The 22079-nt window shown below is 38.8% G+C and overlaps 1 protein-coding gene across 4 annotated transcripts; it reads left to right on the top strand.

Annotated features, from left to right (window-relative positions):
• The first annotated feature begins 1140 nt into the window (after positions 1 to 1140).
• On the top strand, positions 1141 to 20673 carry dolpp1 (dolichyldiphosphatase 1). Of its 4 annotated transcripts, none has more exons than XR_010795481.1 (9): positions 1141 to 1244; positions 6068 to 6168; positions 6897 to 6981; positions 7137 to 7236; positions 10967 to 11065; positions 11148 to 11276; positions 11997 to 12086; positions 13611 to 13779; positions 17782 to 20673. XR_010795481.1 is itself a non-coding variant. In XM_066645580.1 (8 exons), the coding sequence occupies exons 1-8, from the start codon at positions 1166 to 1168 to the stop codon at positions 17816 to 17818; spliced, it is 720 nt and encodes a 239-aa protein (XP_066501677.1). In that variant the 5' UTR covers positions 1141 to 1165; the 3' UTR covers positions 17819 to 20673. The 4 variants fall into 4 exon arrangements, 2 of the variants coding, with proteins under 2 accessions (XP_066501677.1, XP_066501676.1); XR_010795482.1 differs by lacking the exon at positions 1141 to 1244 and adding an exon at positions 3176 to 3527; XM_066645580.1 differs by lacking the exon at positions 13611 to 13779.
• The last annotated feature ends 1406 nt before the right edge of the window (positions 20674 to 22079 follow it).

The raw sequence follows: 22079 nt of genomic DNA, 5'->3' as shown, positions 1-22079 counted from the left end.
CCATATGTGTTACTGGAAGGCAAGACTCAAGTAGAGATCACGATTTAACCCTTTCTGCACCTCTAGGTTAATGAGACGTTGACAGATCATTTGTTTTTATTTTTTGGAGGGGATCAAATTATTGGTGGGGCAATTCAATAATCACTGGATGGGGACACTGGTGGGGACACGTCACCTCCGTCCAGGCATGAGCAGAAACTAAAAACGTCTGGTTCCAAGGACCAGGCACCTACGACAGAGTTTTAGGGCTATGGTGTTGAAAAAAAAAAATTCGGAGTATATTCTCAGAATAATTCTGAGAAAAAAACTCTGAATAATTCAGAGAATAAGTTAGAGGTCCATTAGTTTTTTGCACAGCGTTTTCTGGGCAAACCGCTAGTGGTTAAACAGAATTTTAGACAAAATGCCACATTTTAGCACTTTTCCATTCACAGTCAAATGTACATTTTTCCCCCTTCATTAGGTTATTTTGTTATGCTTTATAAATAAGATTAGTAAATAATTTTATTCCAGCACAGTGTCAACATTTTTAGCATAATCACGCACATTATTATATCCCTCATAGTTGTTGGTAATATTTGTATTAGTTTGTTTTCCTGAATAAAATCTCTGTGAATTTAAAATCTGTTTGAGGAGATGTACTATATCCTGTACACAGGACAGTAATCGGAGTGGTCCGATGAAGGACCAGCAGTGGTCTACAGTCAATGGTGTGCCAGCCTTTTTATGCCAGTGGACCGATATATGCTCGCTTTCTGTGAATTATTGTTTGAATTATTGTTATTTTTGTGAATAATAATTTTATGGAACAGAAGAAATGCATAAGCATTTCTTGTCCAACTCTTTACTTAAAACTCTTGCAAATTGTCCTGCCGACTTTTGTGTGTATGGCTAAGAGTCGTCTTGGCAATTATTCATACAGGACTGCGTGACTCGTCCTGGCGACTGTTCGTGTGTACGACTGTAGAGCTCCTGCCGACTATTTGTGTTTTCTGCTCTTCTAATAACGGACAGAGAAACACACGCTGTGAATGGCCGAGCTTGGCGGCAGCGCCCGGTCATTCTGGTTGGCTGAGCGGCGCGGGGCGCTGGGCACTGATTGGCTGAACGCCGCGGGGCGGTGAGCGCTGATTGGATAAGGCCTGGTGCCCGGTGTCCGGGTAAGATGGCGTCGGAGGAGCAGTGCTCGGCGCCTCCACCGCGATGGCAGTCTGTGTCTCTAACACATGCGGAGTATCCGGCCGGTGAGTCCCGCTCAGAGAGTCGCTCTCCCCGCGGAGAGAACCCCTCGGCCCGCGGAGAGCGCATTCTTTCTCCGCGCGGCCCGGGATCTCCCCGTGAACACGTACGGGTGAATGGGCGCGCGGCTAGAGGAGGAGGAGAGGGGGGTGGGGGAGATGTTAAACCAACTACTGAGACGAAGCGGAATCGGTCATCCCCTCACAGCTCTTATAAGTTCACGTGCTTCTGCTTACGAATTCGCAGGCATTCGCGATAGCAGGTCGTAAACAAGAGGGCTATTCCTTCTATGAAACCGGCCACTGAGACCGAGCGAAAACAGGTCCATGTTCAGAGAGTGAGGCAGCTGACTTTAGGTTCAGGCTAGGGGTTGTGAGTGGGCTCTCGAGGTCCAGGGGGTTCTGGTTGAGTTTTCTTCCTGTCTTCAAAAATTGTTCTTTGTGTTACTGAAACAAAGCCTATTGTGTTCTATTAGAAAACACGTACTGCATGTAAATTAACATAAGTCTCATTAATTTAAATACACACAAATTACAATACAAGAAAGTCGTTATTTGAGCTATTTACAGGATATGCCCCCAACTGAGAATCCAAAGCCCCCTAACTGCATACTAATAGTCTACCATACTACAATATATTTGTTTTAAGCTACCATTAGTTTACTTTTATCAACCCCAGCCAACTTACCTTAGAAGACCTGTGTGGGTTGAACATAGGCTGGCTAGATTCAAGATGGGCATGGGCTCTGGTGTGTTGGTACATGGGCTATTACTGGGAACCAGGTGGGCTGTCTGTATTGCAAAAATGTGGGCAGCCCACTAACTCTGTATATGGGGTCTACATGGTAGTTTTCTTTTGTAGAGATGTGTTTTCAGTGTAAAATCCAGATGGACCCTATTTTTAAATCCATTCTTGTCCCATTACTGAACCTAGCGATCATCGGTGTGTGGGGTCAACATTTAACCCTTGTACAAACTTGCTGGTATCCAGTTGGACTGCTCAAGTGAGCTCCACATCGGTGTGCTGGCTGGCGTTTTTATATGTAAAAATCTATGGTGTGTGTATTAATATAATAATATTAACTTATCTGTAGGTTGCGACCCATATCTCATTTTACCACTGTAGCTCTGTGTTTACATATCAGCGATTGGGATGTAACACAAATTTTGGAATTTTTGTGAACTTTCCCTTTAAGAGCAAATTAAACAGACAAAATTTTAATCTAAGAGTATTAAAGCTCATGTGGGAAATTTAGAAGGGTTGAAATTTATATTTAGTTGATCTCTGTTAATAATGCCTGGAACATAAAGCGGAATTGAACCAGAGAAGAGTGGTTGAGAACATATCAGGAGGTTAATTCCGCCTTAAAAGAATGATCCGTTCCACCTTAAATGGTACAGCATTAAACTGTTCAGCAGGTTTTCACGGCGCAAATCGCCGTGACTTTAACTTAAATTGACCTTAACTTCACGTTGTTTCTGTGATCTGTTTTGAAAGTTAATTATTTTTAAAGGACGTCGTGAACGTTGTCTCCGAGTTAGCGGCTAAATAGCTAGCTAGCTCCCTTCAGAATGGTCATTAGCTAACTTGGTTAGCATTAGCCTTAACCTTACTGTATACATCTAGCTCTTAAATAATGTTGCAGCACTTTTAAATAATTCTTAATATTTATTCATCTGTTCTGTGCCAAGGACCTCTATTAATTCACACTGGATTCGTTTTAAAATACAATATAGCTTAATTTGGCTCAGTTAAGTTGGCTCAATTGCGGTGTTTAATTGTCCTCTCACAAAATCAAACCCCTGTAAAAGAGTTTTATATTTTATAGCTATATTAACAATAACTGCGTCCAGTGGCCGTTGCTCAATATTATAGTCTTCCTAAAGCTGAGGGTTTTTAACAAAGAAGGAATTTTCAGTTTATCCAGACTAGTTAAGCCTAAAGTCAAGTCTGTCCTGTAAAACGAGTTGATTGCCATTGGGCAGATTTTAAGTTGTTGGCTAAACGATTTAACTGATTAAACTTTGCTATGTGAAATAATAATGATAACATCTATCTTGTGGAAACAATGGCCAAATAGATCAACTAGTCATTTCCACAATAATGTTTAAAACTTATATCTGTTCAGAGTTACAGAAGTAGAAGTTATTTCTAGATTAAAAGTCCACCTTACGAGTAGTAAGGTGATATAGCCTAACACCTTGCCTCTATCAACCCCTCCACCACTTGCCTGCAGCTGGAAATCCCTGTCCTGCAAGTTTACAGGATTGATTCTTTAGGTCTGTGAGGTATGAAACCCTGGTTGTTTGAATCTGTGTTTCTAAGACTGTACACTTCCCTTGGAACTTAAAACGTATTCACTCAGGATAGGCATCCTCTTATACATACCACCACAATCACATCCTAACAAGGCTAAATATCACCACACACATGCTGACAAGACTAAACATTGGTGTAGGCCATTAGTGCAATTTAAAATATATACTTAAAAGGACAGAATATGTCTATTCTTACAGACTGAGAAAGCTTGAATGGCAAAGGCATGTTTTTTTTGTTGTTGTTGTTTTTTTTTTGGTGATGGGCTCAGAGACTCATGTTTTGACTGTTAAGATACTAATGTTAAAAAGAATTGCAAAATGTGTACTTAACATTTTCTGACCCATTTCCTGACCAGCACATGTTTATCATCTTTTGTTATCAGGACTTTAAGCTACATTTGAATTCATGACACCAAACAGAGACTATCATGATTGCCCTTAATGACTCCAGCAGTTCACTAGTTTATTTTTCACAGTGTCTGCTTTACACTGAACTGTTATGTTCACATATGAACTCTGGAAAATCTGAGAATCCTTACTGGACATTTTCTGGAATTCCCTTTCATGCATGTAGCAAACTGCCAGATGATTTCTGTGGCAGATATTCTTACTACAGGAAATGTTTTGCTTGGTTTAGGCATGGGACTGTGTCTATGTAGTGAGTGCAGGAGGTAAGGCATCAATTTATTATGATTCTTCAAAACCTCACCAGCTCTATTTACACATGGGCTCACACTGATTTTACCCAGGCATGTACTAAAGGGCTGGAACGTTAACATCTGGGTAATGTCTGATACAAATTATACAGACATTTGGTTTCACACAGCTTCTCTGGGTAATGTTCAGAGAATATTCGGACAGTGCATATCTGAAAGAGGCTTAATCAGTGTGTCTATCCCTTCTCTTGTAGACTGATTGCAAGAGTTTGTTTCTGACTCACTGAAACAAAATGACTCTTTGGAAAATAAGTTTGACTAGAATAATATGTGGGTCCAGTGTCTAAAACTAAAATGAATTGTTTAATCCGACTGATCTGATATACAGAATTGCTATTCCCATCACCAGTCTCCCCCTGAGCGCTGATGCGAATCTGTGGGAGACAGTGGGAATTCCTCACCTTGTGGGCAGTGAATTCTTTATAGGGTTACTACTACACTGCGTTGGAGGGGAAATATCCATCCAAGACATAGCGTTTGTGCCGTCCTAATTATTTGCAGGATGGCTATATTAAGCCACACTTCTTTCTCACTGAAATAGAAAGGGAGAGAATTCCTCCCACTCTTTGTGAAGTCTGAGTATCGTGGGACTAAAAATCAGGACACAAAGCATAGTGCTTACTCAAACGCCACCTCTAGTTTAATCCATCCTAACTCTGAGAGTGGTTTTCAGTCGTGGTTTGTGGATCAGGCTGGAGAGTATGAGAAACTATGAGCTGCTGGTTACAGAGCACCCTTCACTAGGCATGTTGTCTGTGGCACATTCTGGGAGATACATGTAACAGATACACAGATACATGTAATGCAGCAGGGATTCAGGTGTGAGGTTCAGCTGTGCTGTGTGCCACTCTGAGCTCAGAACCTTATAGCACAGTGTCCCTGAGGACATATTTTGCAGCCCTAGGAAAATTACAGCAGAATCTCTTTTTGCTATAAACTCCCTACGTTGCTCTGAAATTCTTCAGTTACCTATCCTGTCTGATACCTAAATTCAAAATCATTCATACTGTAGTTACCCAGGAATTGTTTGAATGTCTGAGTATTTTCTTAAATAATTATTATCAATCCAAAATGTCCATTTTATGGGCATATTTTACAAAGTCAATCCTTAAATGTATTATTGCTGATGGATGTCCTCTAGGATTAATCCTAGCTCAGAATGCATGCTGACACTGGAAATCGAGTTTATATCAGGGCTCTGTCCTAAAAGTAATAATATTTATACTAGACTAATGGCATTAATAGTAGATATAATTTATATTATATTATTAATATACATTTATTTATAGATTAATAATAGATGTAAAACATTTGTTCATCACTGATGGGCCATGAGAAACATTAACTCACGTTTCATCTCTACTGAAGTTGTAGCCACTTGTAGTTTTTGATGTTACACTGCATCTCATTTAACTGGGAACAGGAGCTCTATTTGCTTTTCGTTTTGTTTGTTGCTTGTTGATTAATCTGTGGGACACCTTATATTGCCAGGGTCAATGCTTTTTTTTGTAATTGATATTTGCAATATTTGGTGACAACTAAATTCTTCTCACTGCTGCAGCTGGAAATGGTTGTCTGAGTTCCAGAGTTAGTCATCGGAGGGCACAAATAATGCACCAAATGCAGGACAGGTCCAAAATATATTTTTATTGATAAAAAATAAATCACTTTGTATATCATGGCCTGCTACAATATCGGTACAACAATTACAACAACTTGATAACAATTATCAAGTTATTTACAATGAAGACTTGTTGTAATTTGTAAATTTTGTGTATGTGTTTGTGTGTGCAGATGATATGACGGGTCAGATTCTGGCCTACACCACCTTGCTGCCCATGGCCATCCTGGTGGGCTTTGTCACACTCATCATCTTTAAGAGAGAGCTGCACACGGTGAGTTATTTTACATCTGACTTCTGAATCAGGATAAGTGTCTTGAGAATCTCAAAGCTTCAGGTTTGTCTTTAACATACCAACCAGGTCTCGTAAAGCCCTTTCCCACCAAAAGGTTCTTGAACTGGTTCTGTTTGGGATTCTTGGAACCTTGGTGCTCTCCAGCAAAATGTTCAGACTTTCAACCAATTCTGAAGGGAACCAAAGATGTGTCACCAATGTGTTGCTTGGTTGCAGTGTTGCTGAATTCCATGCCAGAGCTCCAGCACATGTGTAAGTGATACTAAGTTCCGAGCTATCCTGCTGAGTTTGTGAACAGTAAGAGCTGCAGAGATATGCATCCAACCCACCATGTGTTACATTGACCACAGACCCAGAAAACACACATTCTTTTCCCAATCCATCCATGTAGGAGCAGAAGATTAGATCCATCTGTGTGGGATTACAGCTGGAACTGTGCTCTGCTGCTGGACAGGTGTCACATGTTTTAATCTGACTAAGCTGAGGTTGAGACTGATATCACAGTTTAACCAGTGTGATCTTTAGCGATAAATGGGCTTGAGTAATTTCATGTATTAGACTCCTGACAGTTGTGGCTTGTTCTTTTTATAGATTTGAGAATGTGTGAACTGACCTAAGCTCAGGTCACAGAGCAGGCAATGTGAATGTCTGGTTTTAGATTCTTAATATTATGTTATCACTATAAATAAAATCTGTCTCTTACTCAGATCTCATTCTTTGGAGGTTTGTTGATAAACGAAGGGCTGAACTGGCTATTGAAGCACATCCTGCAGGAGCCCCGCCCATGTGGAGGTAAGACTAATCCCAGGCACTGTGAGCTGCGATCAGAGAAGCAGCTGAGATATTTCTAGGACACTTCTTGCTTCTACTAAACAGAGATTTGTTTTGGCTCCAGCTGACGTTTCTGAAGTGTTTTTGAATGAGTGTTTGTGTGTGTTATTCCACAGGAGGCCACAGCACTGTAACAACAGAATATGGCATGCCTTCCAGCCACTCACAGTTCATCTGGTTCTTTGTTGTTTACTTTTTCCTATTTCTATATTTAAGGTAAGTTTCATAATGACCTGCTTTCGAGGCTATTTGAAATTTAGGAAGCTTCAGAATATGAGAGGCATGAGATATTGGGCCTCATTCATAAAACACGAGAAAATTAATGATAATGGCAGTGTAAAAAATAATTAAATTGTTTGTAAATCACTTTTTTTTGTAAATATCCAGGTTCATCAAAATGTTCATAGGTACAAATTAAATTTACACCTGTTCCTGAAAAGGCACAAAGTGTGTGTGTGTGTGTGTCCGAAAGGTGCTGAAAGTATCATCTGACAAGATATGAACTTTACATAAAAGTTAATAAAATATAATTAAAATGCACAGACTAAATAAATAAACAATAAATGAATAACAGCTTGTCATTAACAGCACCTTACCGTAGCTAAAAAGCAGTTGCTTGCTGAATTATTTTGTTGCTTGTGTAGTCAGAGTTACTTAATGTGGATCCATGCAATATAAAATAATCACTGCCATATAATATAAAAAACACACGTCTGTAACCTGTGTCAATAGCTGATGTTGCACTACTGCTAATTAACAGACAGCTCTGCACAGAGAACTTTAAAGTCTTTGGAGATGCTACTCGTTTATTAGCTGAGTGATGTCTTTCTGGTCAGTTCACTATCGAGATCCATTTTTTTGTATTTGTGCATCATTTTAGAACCCCGTATTCCCGAACCTCTGCCGGGGCTGTCCGTTTTTGGCTCCTTGGAGACTGGACCATTTAAAGCATTAATTTTTAAGGCATCATCCGAGGAAATTTAAGCTATGTTATACTTGACGCATTGTAACTGGCGCCAGGGTATTTGCGCCAAAATGATACAATCGCAGTATTTGAGCCTTGTGAGTTTCCTCTACATGTGGTCATGCACCTCCAATGTTTTATAACATGCTTTATTAAAACAAACACATTTAAAGGAACTCTTGCAAATCAGGAACAATTCCACTGACATTTATCCCTCTACGAGAGACTACGGAGAGAGTCAAATGGGCTAAAACGCATAAAAGGAGCTTGTGTCAAGAATAAACGCCTTTAGCTTCCATGCAGCTTCTCCACCTTAAGCAGAACTGTGTAGTGTAACTTCAGTGAATGTGCAGTAGTAAAAATATCATTATTTAAAATAATGCATCTTCTAAATAAGAGTGGTCCTTACAATTATATATAATTTTAAATACAAAATAGGATTTTATTTTCTAGTATTTGAGTTGAGAGCCAGTGTGAAGAAAACATACACGTTGTTTTAAAAAATGTGTTATTTATGAATCTGATGGAATGTTTTTGGGAATGTCAATTTTTTCGTACATTACACACTGTTTGCTCGTATTTTTACAAAGGTTTCATGAATGAGGCCCATTGAGTGTGTTTACATGCACTTAATAATCCAATACCTGCAAAACATCAGACTTTGTGAGTAATCTGATCAACACTTTTACATGCACTGGGGAAATCGGATAATTGTTAAAACTCTAGAGTTTACATGAGGCTGGCAAATATCTGAAATCTGCTTTACAACAGTCAGTAATATTGCAGAAAATGTGGCATAAAAAGAGTTTGGTGTGTACCTGGGCAGCACGGTGGCGCAGCAGGTAGTGCCGCAGTCACACAGTACCAGGGACCTGGCAGTTGTGGGTTTGAGTGTCTATGAGGTGTGTTCTGCCCGTGTCCCTGTGGGTTTCCTCCGGGTGCTCTGGTTTCCTCCCATGGTCCAAAAACACATGTTGGTAGGTGGATTGGAGGCTCAGAAGTATCCGTAGATGTGAATGTGTGTGTTGCCCTGAGGGTGTATTCCTGTCTTGCTTCCAATGTTTTCATGTAGGCTCTGGACCCACCGCAGCCCTGAACTGGATAAGTGGTTACAGATAATGAATGTGGCATAAACTTCCTGCTGCACATTTTGTGAACAGGGACCCAATTTACCCACAAATATGGATCTTCTTTTCTTATGATTTTGAATATTATGCAGTGCTGCCCTTTTCACAGCTTTATGCTGCTGCTGATTCTGAGACCTTCTCAATTAAGCTTGTGGCTTAATTGAGACAAGCTTAACAAGCTTCGTTGTGTATACAGTAAACTCTCTTCCTGCAACTTTTGCTCAGCAAAATAAGAGATTCTAATACAAATATCATTAAACTCAAATGTTATTATAAAGTAGAAATAATGGTTTCCTCTAACAGGTTTGTCATGCACAACACTTCAGCATTTTTTGTTTTATTGCCCTTCCCAAAAAAAAAAAGAAAATTACTTGTAATTAATCATGATTAAGCAGAGAATGTCATCATCAGTAACATTTTTTTTTTGATTGACACCACTAGTTTCTGTTCATGTGGAGAGAGAATTATGAAATATTGTGGTGAGATATTGGAAAGATTGTGAGTATACATGCACTAAGAAATGATATTACTGAGCTAAAATCCAGCTCTCTTAAAGGAGATATATATGATTGTGGGATATGCTGTTCTGTGGTTTGTTTACATTTAGAAGTTCCACAATTTTGAATGTGGAAAATGTTTGATGGGGGGGAAAAATGACTTGTTTTTGTTGTCATTGCAACAAATGTTGTTTGTACTGAATTTGAACTGCTCTGTAAGGGTTTTTATTTTTTATTCACTGTTTGAATTACCACTGAAATTCATTTGTAACTCGAATTGTTTAGTTTCGTAGCATTGTGCGGTAATCCATCTCTTGAATTTGTTTACATTTTAAGTAATCCAAAACAATTAACATAAGTCAGTATTACCCACATGTGGGTAATGGAGCAATATCCTCAATTCAGTTCATGTCTTTAAATGTTTGGAGTCCTCTGGCGTCAGGACCAGGCGGACTGACGGAGGCGGACGCAAATGCAATAACACAGGAGACTTTTATTTAAACAAAAGATAACAAAACACACAGACAGACAGACTTATAACTAGAAAGAAAACTTGGAGAGTGAGCAAAAGAAACAAACTAAACCTAGACAGGGAGAGCTAAACAGAAACCTAGACTAGAGAGACAGATACATAAGAAACCTAGACTGGGAGATAAATACAGACAGACCAGGATAAGGAATTACTTACTGACTAGAGACAGGGAAATGCTAACAGACTAGAGACAGACTAACCAAACAGGCACAAGGAAGGAAAACACTATCAGACCAATGAGAGAAACAGACAAACCAAGCACACAGAGCACATGAAAGGAAACACAGGCATACGAAGGGAACGTGGAACAGGAAACAGACTAGAGAGAGAATGGGAAGGAGGAATGTCCAACAAAAAAATCTGACACAAAGGAACTTAAATACACTCTGAGGGCACCTGAGACAGATATCGAGGGGGGCAGGATTACAAATGGGGCACTGACGAGAGGGTGGAGCGAAGGCAGGACTAGGGCAGAGAAAACAGCAACAACAATAACAGCCATGTGCTAAGTAAGCACATGGTGGGGAAAAAAAGACAGGACAGGGCCAGGGTGTGACATCTGGAGTCCTTGCCTTTGCCTAAATGTATTTCTTAATCTGATTTCTGAATCTCAAGAAATCAGTGCATGTGGTTTACATGATCGTTTCAATAATCTGATAACTGCAGAAATTCTATTAAGAATGGATTATTAAGTGCATGTACACACACTCATACTCTGAACTGATTCATAATGAGTCTAATATATATTTAAAGTTTTTTTTTCTCTTTTGGCTGAGAATAGTTGCATTTGGAAAAAGTGCTGAAAAAAACATTATTTATTCCACAGAATGCATCAGACAAACAATGCCAGGTGTGTGGAGTTGTTATGGAGACATGTGCTCTCCATTGTTCTGCTGGGTGTGGCATTGTCTGTGTCATACAGCAGGTATAATTTATTTTTTATTTTTTTTTACAGGGGCGTGCCTTTTAGAAATGTGTCAGTGGTTAATTTTGGCTTCTTTTGACAGAGTTTACCTTCTGTATCACACCTGGAGTCAGGTGATCTATGGGGGAGTGGCTGGAACCATGGTGGGAATTTTGTGGTTTTTCATCACACAGGAGGTGCTGACCCCCATCTTCCCCAAGATAGCAGCCTGGTAACTCTCTCACACACACACACATATATATCTAAGGATGTTTGAAGTGTGAACTAAGACCCCATTCACACCTGGTATTAACATGTGTCTTGAGTGATTTAAATGTAAGTGGCCAGCTCAAAAGTTCAGGTGTGAATGCATCTCAAGAATCAAGGTTGCATCCGATCAATCAAACGACATTCAATGGTGGTCAGAGATGCTTATGACCATATTATTCTTGTAGTGAGAATGCCAACACGTCATGTGTCTCTGACAGCAATACTGCCCACTTCAATCATGTCATTGTTAAGCCAGGGTTTTAACAATAAGCAATGACATGCTGCTGCTCCAGCAGAAATGTGTGAAATCAGATCAGAAGCAGTCACAGGACCTGTCATATGTGATCGGATCACCTGAGACACATATTAATTCCAAGTGTGAACAGGGCCAAAGTGATTGAGAGTGGGTTTGGTGTGAAACACCTCTTTCTGGGGAAACTTACAGAGCTAAAAATGTTCACAGTGGAGGTGAATGGAACCAGACACCTGAAGCCACTAAAAGTATCTAATGTAAGCTGCGGCCACTGAAAATATATCAGCCTCTCTTATTTCACTGTGGGTCATGTTGGTAGGAGTGCAGGTTCATCTTTCACCACATCAAATTAATGATATAGCAATTTTAATTATTTTAAATATATATTGCATAATTAACATTAACTCTCCCCCTCTTTCTCTCTCTCAGGCCTATATCAGAGTTTTTCCTGGTGAGGGATACAAGTCTCATTCCTAATATTTTATGGTTTGAGTACACTGTCACCAGATCAGAAGCAAGGTAAAATTCACCTGCCTTTTCTTTCACAGTTTTAAAAGATTATTTGAAAATTCTTACACTGTGGAGCTAAATAACTTCCACAAGTATTTGAATCTGAGTTTTGTATATATTCAAATTATAGTTGTCTGAATTTTATATATTTTATATTTGTATGCCATTTGATAAAATTAAAATATTCAATGGCAAATTAATGCATTTGTATTTTTACCAAATGTGGTATGTGATTTGTAAATTCAAATCTTTCAATTTCAGATCTCAAAATTTTGAATCTTGGCCAGAATTGAAACATCCAGTTTTCTTGGGGAAAAATTAACTTTCTTAGTGTTGAAGGCTGCAAATCTGACTGTTATGCACCACTAACCAGTTATTGCACAGCTATTCTGTTTACATTTAACTTTACAACAAAACAGGCAAAATCTCCATATTATTAAAGCTACAGCACCACAGGGTGAGTGATTTTTATAATTTATCCAAGGTGACTGGAGCTTCATTACATACATCACTGTTTTATTAATCTGACATTAATACAGGAATGTAAGTATTTCTGCATTAATGACTGTCTCAGCAATGCCTTCCTTTTTAAGTATATGTTTTTCTGTTTAATATAATATAAAGAGGATTGCGTTCATTAATTTAAAAAAACATCAGTTAAAAATTTAAACATGTCAGCAAGAGTGTCATTTCAGTACAGTGTCTTATTTAAAAAGGTGCTGAAGTTGGGTGCAAAACCCTGTTTTTTATTTGCCATATTGAAATTAAAATTTATAAATATCAGGAATATCAGAACAATGTATGATTATGGAAAGCTTTTATTGTCTATTCATAGCAAACTTTCAAATAAGTACTTACACAAGAAAACTTGTAGGAACTGACTACATTATGTTTACATTTTTTTTTAATTACTCAACAAAGGACACTTTAAATTTTATCATACAGAAGTAAAATATATTTGATACAGGAACAGGGCTTTTATGTAGAAATCAAATGTCTATAGCTAGAAATATCTGAACTTATATTAGTCACATCACTTGCACCCTGGAAATTTCCAGCGATTTCACATGTTTTCTGGTAAAGTTAAACAGAAAAGCTGTGGTAAACTTGTCAGAAACACAGTAACAGTGAGATATTTCCAGTGTGTTTTGTATGGACATATAAGCTTTCAGTTTTGTAACGTATCTGAAAGTGAAGGGCTCATGGGTCACAAAAACACCTCCATACATTAAGTTATGCTAAATTATCGCAACAACTTTCAACACATTTCTGTCTGAGCATGCAGTAAAACACCATGCACGCCATGGTGAATGGTGTTTAAGCTGTAGTGATGTAACCAGCAGAAGGCGTCAATGCAAAATAAGTCCCAATTCTACGCTCAGCTGTCTGACCTCTTAAAGATAATGCATACATACAAAGTTCAAGTACTTGTGGTAGTTATTTATCTACATGTTAAATAGGTATCTGCCATTTCCTGAACTTGAAAAGTTCTAGTGACACTGCCCCAAACCCATTTTTGCATTTTGTTTTTAGATATGACAGACCACGTAATAAATTGGTATTGGCACTGAGTGGAAAATGTAATGAATTTGAAACTTTATGGTTGAGAGAGTTCCTGATATGGGCAAGTTGAATGAATTCAGTGATCAGTGAAGCTGCGTTCAGATGTCGGAGGATTCTATGCAGCTAAATCAGTGACATAGTATGTAAATCTGAATATTGATTATTTTAATTATATTTGTATACATTTTAATAATAATATTGGATAATATCAATTTAATAATATTTGTCTGAATATTAATTATTTGAAATATTTTTTTATATGGAATTTGATAAACTTGAAATGTTGAAGTGATATTTCAAATATTCAGATTTGAAAAATTAACATGGCACAGCAGGTAGTTTCGCAGTCACACAGCTCCAGGGACCTGGAGGTTGTGGGTTCGAGTCCCGCTCCGGGTGACTTTCTGTGAGGAGTTGGTGTGTTCTCCCCGTGTGGGTTTCCTCCGGGGTGCTCCGGTTTCCTCCCACAGTCCAAAAACACACGTTGGTGGGTGGATTGGCGACTCAAAAGTGTCCGTAGGCGTGAGTGAATGTGTATGTTTGTCTGTGTTGCCCTGTGAAGGCAACCTCCAGGGTGTATTCCTGCCTTGCGCCCAATGATTCCAGGTAGGCTCTGGACCCCAGCAACCCTGAATTGGATAAGCGGTTACAGAGAATGAATTAAATAATTTCAGATTGCAAAAATATGACTCTAGGCCGGAGGTCAACCAATGGGCTTCTCAGGAAAAAGTAAACTTCCAGATCGATAGCAATGTTTAACTGTATAAATACTAACTAAACTTCATTCTGAGCAGTTTATCTACTCAATGCTTTATAACACCGATTTTGGTGTAAAGTTAAATTTAAACAGAGACACTGAGTGTTGTTGTGTGGGTTTTTTTTTTTTTTTTTTTTTTTTTTTTTTTCCCCTCCCCCCCCCCTTTCTGTTGGACTGGACCTTCACAACAGAGAAAACTGTTTTATAGTGGGGTATTCAGAGGTTTACAGAAATGTAAATATTTCTACACAAATTATGAGTTCCCTGCTATGCCCTATACCTATACTATATTATTTTGGTTAAAAAATATATAAAGCTATTTGTGTTTAGTAATGTTAAAAATATCACAGTTTAAATAAAATATATTAATGATCTGACGGTTTCCTGTTTAAATGGGTGTCATTTCTATATAGCATCTTTTTAAAAGATATGCTGATGTCCAGGAAAAATCTGTTTTACTTGTGGTAGTGATATAATCTGCTTGTCAAGTGTGACGCCACGCGTGATGTTTAACTGATTCTGTGTCCAATCATGCCTAAGGTCCCTTGTCATACATTCATAAGATGTGTGTTTACTGTTTGAATACAGCTGAATATCTCAATCAATTCTGTGATCTCTGTTCAGAAAAAGAAATAAATGGAACGTAAACAAGAGCAAAGGTTTGTCTTTGGCCACACAATTTGTACATTCACGGCTCATTTTTGTGTGAGCTGCCGGGAGGACTGACTGGGCTGCTCCGTCTCTGGGAGCGCAGGAGCCGCGGAGAGAGCTCCAGCTGCTCTGTCTCTAAGGAGCAGAGAAACCAGAGGGAGAGAGAGAGCTGTGTCTCCTGCAGTTCTGTCTCTGGGAGCTGAGGACTTGCATAGGGAGAGCTGTGTCTCTCGCTGCTCTGCTCAGTCTCTGGGAGCAGAGGGGGCACAAAGGGAACCATGGTTTACTACAAATATTTGTAGAGAAAGATAGATTTGGTGCCAGTCTGGTTATTTATTTTTAATTCAGCAGAAGGTCTGTAAAGTCACTAAATCTAATGGCAAAAATCAGTTGGACCTGGATGTGATGTTTCACAAGGTCGATACATCACAGTTTAACAAGCAGATATAAACATGCAGTTCAAGACTTATGATCATGGTGGCGCAAACACATTTACATTTAATTAACCAGAAAAATATATAAGTTGCGAAGTACCAGGGCTGGTTGTGTAGAAATTTTTACATTTCTATAAAGTTCTGATTGGAGATTCATGTCTTGTTAAAATATTGGTCAAACCACTCGCTCTCTGGTGTTGTGGCTTTATGCAAAAAACAGACTAAATCTCAAAACTATTAAAGTTAAAGAGAAAAACTGCAGTGAACTGGTCAGAAAGGCAGTGACAGTCTGTGTCCAGTGTTGGATACAGACGGAAGAGCAGAATTTCAGTCGGAAATTGAAAGGCTCATGTCACAGAAACACCTCCACATATGAATAAGAGATTATGATAAAATATCAACAACTGTGAACACTTTTCTGTCTGAGCGTCCAGTAAAACACCGTAAAGTTGAGTAAACTCGTCGGCTAAACACAACGTTAACATTTTTTAGCTTGGTGATTGAAACAAAGAGATGAGGAGAAGTGTTTCCCACTTCTACTCTCAGACCCTATCATCACATCAGTGTGAGAGTGCTCTGTGATTTGTGTCTTTGAGAAGAGGGCACTGGGAGTGGTTAATGCTTTTTGACTTTCCTCAAAAGTCTGCTGGTTGATCACTGGCCTAGATGTATGTTTTTGCTATCTGAAGTTTTTAGACTTGAATGGGTCGGTGTTTTAGCATTATTTTTTTTCTCTGAAATTCAAATATTAATATTTTACTACCTCAATTTTGTTATCAAATGCTATACAAAATAATTCATATAAAACATTCAGACATATAATTCAAATACTTATGTCATTGATTTAGAATTCTGCAAGCTGTCTGTGACTGATTTTGCAAGTGGAGAAGGAGTGGAGCAGATTTTTATGGGATGTGGAGGTGTTTATGGGTGTTCCACGAAAATCCACAGCAGTCAATATGAGATCTGCAGGGTGATAAAATGTGCTTCTGCCGTTTATTTAAAGGAATATTATGTAAGAAATTGCTTCTTTTTTTTTTGTCTCCACCGCTACCTGTTGCTGAGTTTAATTCATGTTTACAGTCCTGCCGTGAAAAACATCTGAGCTGATGTATATTCACGGTGCGGTGGGTCCAGAGCCTACCTGGAATCATTGGGCGCCACAGCAACACATAAGGGCAACAGATGCTTACTACTGCAATTTATGTCTTCATGTCTGTTTTAGCTCACTATATATACTGAGTAAAGTCAGATCAATGTTAACTCTTGAACAGCTGCTGTCATTCTCTCTGTCCCCTCCTTGTGCTCTCTGCCATGATATCTGTACCGGGGAAAATTGAGCTAGATTGTTCATGTAGCAAGTTGAACTCCCGTGAGTTATGTGCCGTAAAGCGGTAGGCATTTCTTGTGAGAGATCTCCGCTCCTTGGTTTTGAAGTTGCATGACCAAGTTTTTTAGAGAGGCCCCAAGAGCAGTGAGAGAGGCACTATGCTCCCTTTTACAGGTTGGAGGAGCCTCACAATCTTTTTGAAGCTGTCATTTTTAGGTAAAAATTCTACGTGGTGTTCTTTAAGAGGGCATTTTGAGCTTTAACAAGCAGGACAAAAGTAGAAGCCCAGATGTGACTTGGCTTTGGCTTGTGCATGCAGTCAAATCTCAGCTGTGAAGTTATTCAGGATAACACTTCCATTTTCGTATTCTATTAATCTTTTACATGCTGCCTGATTTTTATGTAATGCAGATTATAAACTAGAGGGTGGGCCATGTATAAGGATACACCTTAATAAAACGGGAATGATTGGTGATATTAATTTCCACTTTGTGGCACATTAGTATATGGGAGGGGGGAAACATTTCAAGATGGGTGGTGACCATGGCAGCCATTTTGAAGTTGGCCATTTTGGATCCAACTTTTTGTTTTTTCAATGGGAAGAGGGTGACACATCAAACTTATTGGGAATTTCACAAGAAAAACAACGGGGTGCTTTCATGAGTTATTCTCTCATGAGTTTATTTAACCTATAAAATGTGTTCAAAGTGCTACCCATTGTGTTGGATTGTCAGTGCAACCCTCTTTTCCCACTCTTCACACACTGATAACCACACAGCAGGAGAAATGCTAGCACAGGCTTCCAGTGTCCGTAGTTTCAGGCGCCGCACACAGGAAGTTAATATCACCAACCATTCCCATTTATTAAGGTGTATCCATATAAATGGCCCACCCTGTATGTTTAACACCTGTTTCCTTAATGAGCATGTAAACCGTTAACAACTGACTGTTCTGTTCCTCTCTCTGCAGAAACAGACAACGAAAGCTGGGTACAAAGCTTCAGTGATCTGCTCTTCATTGATTCAAACTGATGAAAAGGACCACGCACACACACACCCACACAAACACACTCACATTGTCTATCACATACATACATGCTCCTATATTCTTGAACACACTGGAGAATTATCTGCACTGTTCTGGTTGAGGTTTGAGGGCAGCACCATTTTCATTTGGACCACAAACGGGAGTGCGTCAATGTTGAACTGACCAGAGCGTGTGCAGTGGATGGACCACCTCTCTCCATCTCTCCTCTCTCTTCTTGACTCCCCTACCCCTCCTATTCATTGCCCTCCCCCAGATTGTCCCTGTGTTTCTAATGCATGCTGACAGTGCAAGAGGCAAAGCTATTTAATGAGAAATGTAATATATTTTAACCATTAACGCACATTGGTGAACCATCCCCTGGACCTGACAAACAGGGTGAGAGAGGGTGAAAAAAAGAGGATTGTTTAGTGTGTCACATAATGGCTGGCATTGCTGCAGCATGATATTATTGACTGCTCTTTCTTTTCTTTTTAATAACATTTAATAACAGTGTAAGGGGTTTAATTCTATGGGTGTTTGGAATGTGGATTAGGGTTCAGGTTTTACAGGGGTATGTGGCAGCAGGGATAGAAATCTTGGGGGTGGGTAGGAGATCTATTCAGTCAAATTGTGAGAGAAGGGAGATTTCCTGTACTCTGGTGTGTAATATAAAATGAGTCATTTGCACATTGTGAATTAAAAAAAAATACAAGGATTTTTTATTATATATATATATATATATATATATATATATATATATATATATATATAATATACACTATTAACACTAGTCTAGTTACATCAGAGAACAAGAACTTTCTTTCATTCTCTCGGCTGGGTGTCCCTTCATTATCCTGGCTCTGTTTGACAACCAGCTTCAGAGGATGAGCAGTCTGGACAGAATGATGTCCTGTGCTTTGCTGGCAGTACTATTACAGTGCTTGGGCCCCTGGCATTGCTCTGCGTTTTCTCTGCTTTTACTCATATAGACTGGGGTTTGGTCAGTAGATGTGTTTTAGCAGAGAAAACCTTGGAGCTGTTCCTGTGTGCTAGGTTAACAGCTCTGTTCCAGGGCTACTCTCTTGAATGGATGTGTTTAAACAAATCAAAACAAAACAAAAAAACCTGTGTTAATACATTGATTGAGATTGTGTTGTTTTCCTGATCTAAATACATTTGTTTTACGCCTTGAAGGGAACATAGTAGCTCCTCTTGGAGGTGTGGTTTGGCTAATAATTAAAATTATGCAATTTCCTAGTGTCTGCTGATTCGCCAAACCATGTTTGCTGTTCCAGTTTAACTTCTTTAAATCAGGTCCTTTGAAGCTCAGAGTGCTAACTAAAAAAGTAATTTATCACCCAAACCGTATGTGTAAATACATGCCTGACACTCTTACTCTGGCCAGATCTCTGTTATGGTCACTCAGACTTTTTGATGTGGTTAAGGGCATAGCGTAAATTCACTGTGAAACAGCACAAACAAATATCACTGTGTAGCTGAACGCTTCAGTCAGCCTTTTTAGACTTCAGCCAGATCCTGGTAATTCCCTAGCTGTTTAAGGCAGAGAGAGCACTGCAGGGCTTGCTCTCTGTGGGTAAAATTGCCCTCCCTCTCCCCATCTCATTTCTCACAGCGTTAGCTAGCACAGTGTCCTAAACCTTAAAGTCTGCTCCACCTCAGTGGAGACCTGGATGCATAGGTAGAGTTTTAGGGATCTATTTAAGGGGAAGATTTGGGTCAGTTGACCTTTACTGATTGATAGCAACATTGTTAACTTCGGGAACAAAATGTGTGTTGACAGTGTCCACCCTGGCTTGTCCTGGGATTTCCTCATGAGTGAACAGACCCAAAGGACACACTCATTGACTACAATCAGATAAAGGTAGAAATCTGTGGGTAAAATGGTTTTATTATTAATATTATTGTTTTAAAAACCCAGCTTAAATAATGATGTGATGCATAATGATTATTTAAATGTGGGTAAAGGATCTGTACAATACTAGAAAGGGTCACCAAATACTTCACCTAACTGGACCTAAGTATTACTCATGACACTGTAGTAGCGTAAACACGAGGACTGGGACTGGACATCTGCGTGATTTAAAGGGGACTTTCTTTGTCTGTTTCTTATGTCTTTCTTATGTCTTGGTACATTCTGTTTACACATCCCAGACCCTGCTCTAACACCAACTATCTCTTTAACCCTCTACTCCCAAACATCTGACTGCAGCTGGTAGCATCACAGGAGCGAACATACAGTAAAACTAAACCAAACACTGAACCCAAACCTCAGGTGAACATTTAGCATGTGCTGATGACCACATCAACAACGACAACAATGACGCTGATGAAGCTTATCTTGTGTTACCATGCCAATGGAGAGTGTGCTTGTGATGGGATGTCCACAAAAGGGAAGGGACATGTTAGCATAGCTCTCTTAGATTTTTATTTGTTTTGTTTTTTCTCTTTTTATTTTATTGTGTTATTCATATCAGCCTGAATAAAAAGATAAACATGGCTGCTCATGTCTCAGTGTGGGGTGTTTACACAGACAATGGGAAATAATGTATGTTTAAAAGCCACAATTAGTAAAACATTTATAACATGTAATAAACACAGCAATTGAACTGCCTGTCACCTGTTATAACATTTCTATGATCAGGTTGATCAGTGAATCTCAGAAAAAAAAAAAAAATAAAAAAAACCTTAACTTGAATTTTTTTTTAACTTTCACAGTACAGTATAAGTAGGGTGCACCAGAGTACTGGTATTGTACTTGTAGAATACATGTAGGTTACCACAATGTATAGTGGAGTACAGGTACGCAGTCTGAAATTCGGTCACTATGGTGGTACCCTTAAGGGTACATATTTTTACCTTTAATTAGGGAACAATATTGTACCTTATTCTATTATGTCTAGATTTTTAAATTGTATTGATTTCATATATTCAGTTTCATCCCCAGGACTTTTAATGTTTTTTTTTTTATTTGACAGAGTTCTATAAAGGGAAACTTACAAATATTCACCTCTCCTTATGGAAGAGAATGTAAAGTACCTTTAGGGAACACAACTGGATTTTTAAACACTGTAGTACCTTTTAAAGGTACATTTAAACTGTTTGTACCTTTAGTGACAGTAATGTACCTTTTACCATACCTTTTTTCCCAGAGTGTAGAGTACACCAGTGTACTATAGTATTCAGGTAGAGGACACCAATGTACAGTAGAGTACAGGAAGGGTAGCTCAAAATACAGCAGAGTAAAGGTAGTGTACCCCATATTACAGCAGAATAAAGATATGGTACCTCAAAGTATAGAATACAGGTTGGGTACACTAGAGTATAGTAGAGTACATGTAGAGTACACCAGGGTACAAGTAGAGCACTCTAAACTAGTGATGGGTTGGTCAAGATCTATCTGGCTCTATTGGAGCCTTTACACTGCATGGAGCTTACACAACCCGACTCGACTCTTTTCTGGTACAAGGTCTCTAGAACCAGGTACTTTTTCAGTCCCTGCTTGGTTACGGTTCCATCTGAGTCTGTAGGTACTAAATTGTGATGTGTAAACCCTACAGACCATTTGCACAATGTACAACGATGTATGTTCTCTTTCCGGATGACACGTCTTGTTACTTCCGCCTAGCGCTCATCAACCCTTATCCTTAAGATGTCCTCGCTTGTTTCTTTAGTTTTTATGTTGTAGTGTATTTTATAGCGTTTGTTGTTGTATATCGCTGTCTGATTAAAAACGCGTATCTCCATTTTTAACGGCTTTCACTTTTTTACATGTGTAAAATGTGGGCATTAATCTGTTCATAGCATCTAATACCAAAATGACCAATTAAAAGCTGAAGAATCACGGTTTTGTATGGCATAACACCGGCAAATCAGGTTGGGCCAATGACGTTTTGGCCAGTGTTCCTACTTTGGCCTGACGTTGGCTGTCAGCCAATGTTTGATGTTGGCCCTACATTTGCATGGTGTTAGGTGTCAAGCAATGTTTGATGTTGGTCTGAAGTGGGCTTCTAACCATCTTGCATTATCAAGTGTTTGTAACAATGAAACCTTCAGAAAATAAAAAAATATATGAGCTAACTCATATAAAAATAGATGCTTGAGTTTCTAATGCAATAAAAAATAGATGCTTGAGTTTCGAATGCAATTAATAACTAATTAACATTCTCTGATTATCTTCTATTTTAAAATATGTATTTAAATAATTTTTACAGAACAAATTC

This window comes from Hoplias malabaricus, chromosome 15, assembly GCF_029633855.1.
Source record: "Hoplias malabaricus isolate fHopMal1 chromosome 15, fHopMal1.hap1, whole genome shotgun sequence".
Classification (NCBI taxonomy): Eukaryota; Metazoa; Chordata; class Actinopteri; order Characiformes; family Erythrinidae; genus Hoplias; species Hoplias malabaricus.
The sequence above is the reverse complement of the archived record's forward strand: the minus strand, read 5'-3'. Positions and strand labels throughout refer to the sequence as shown.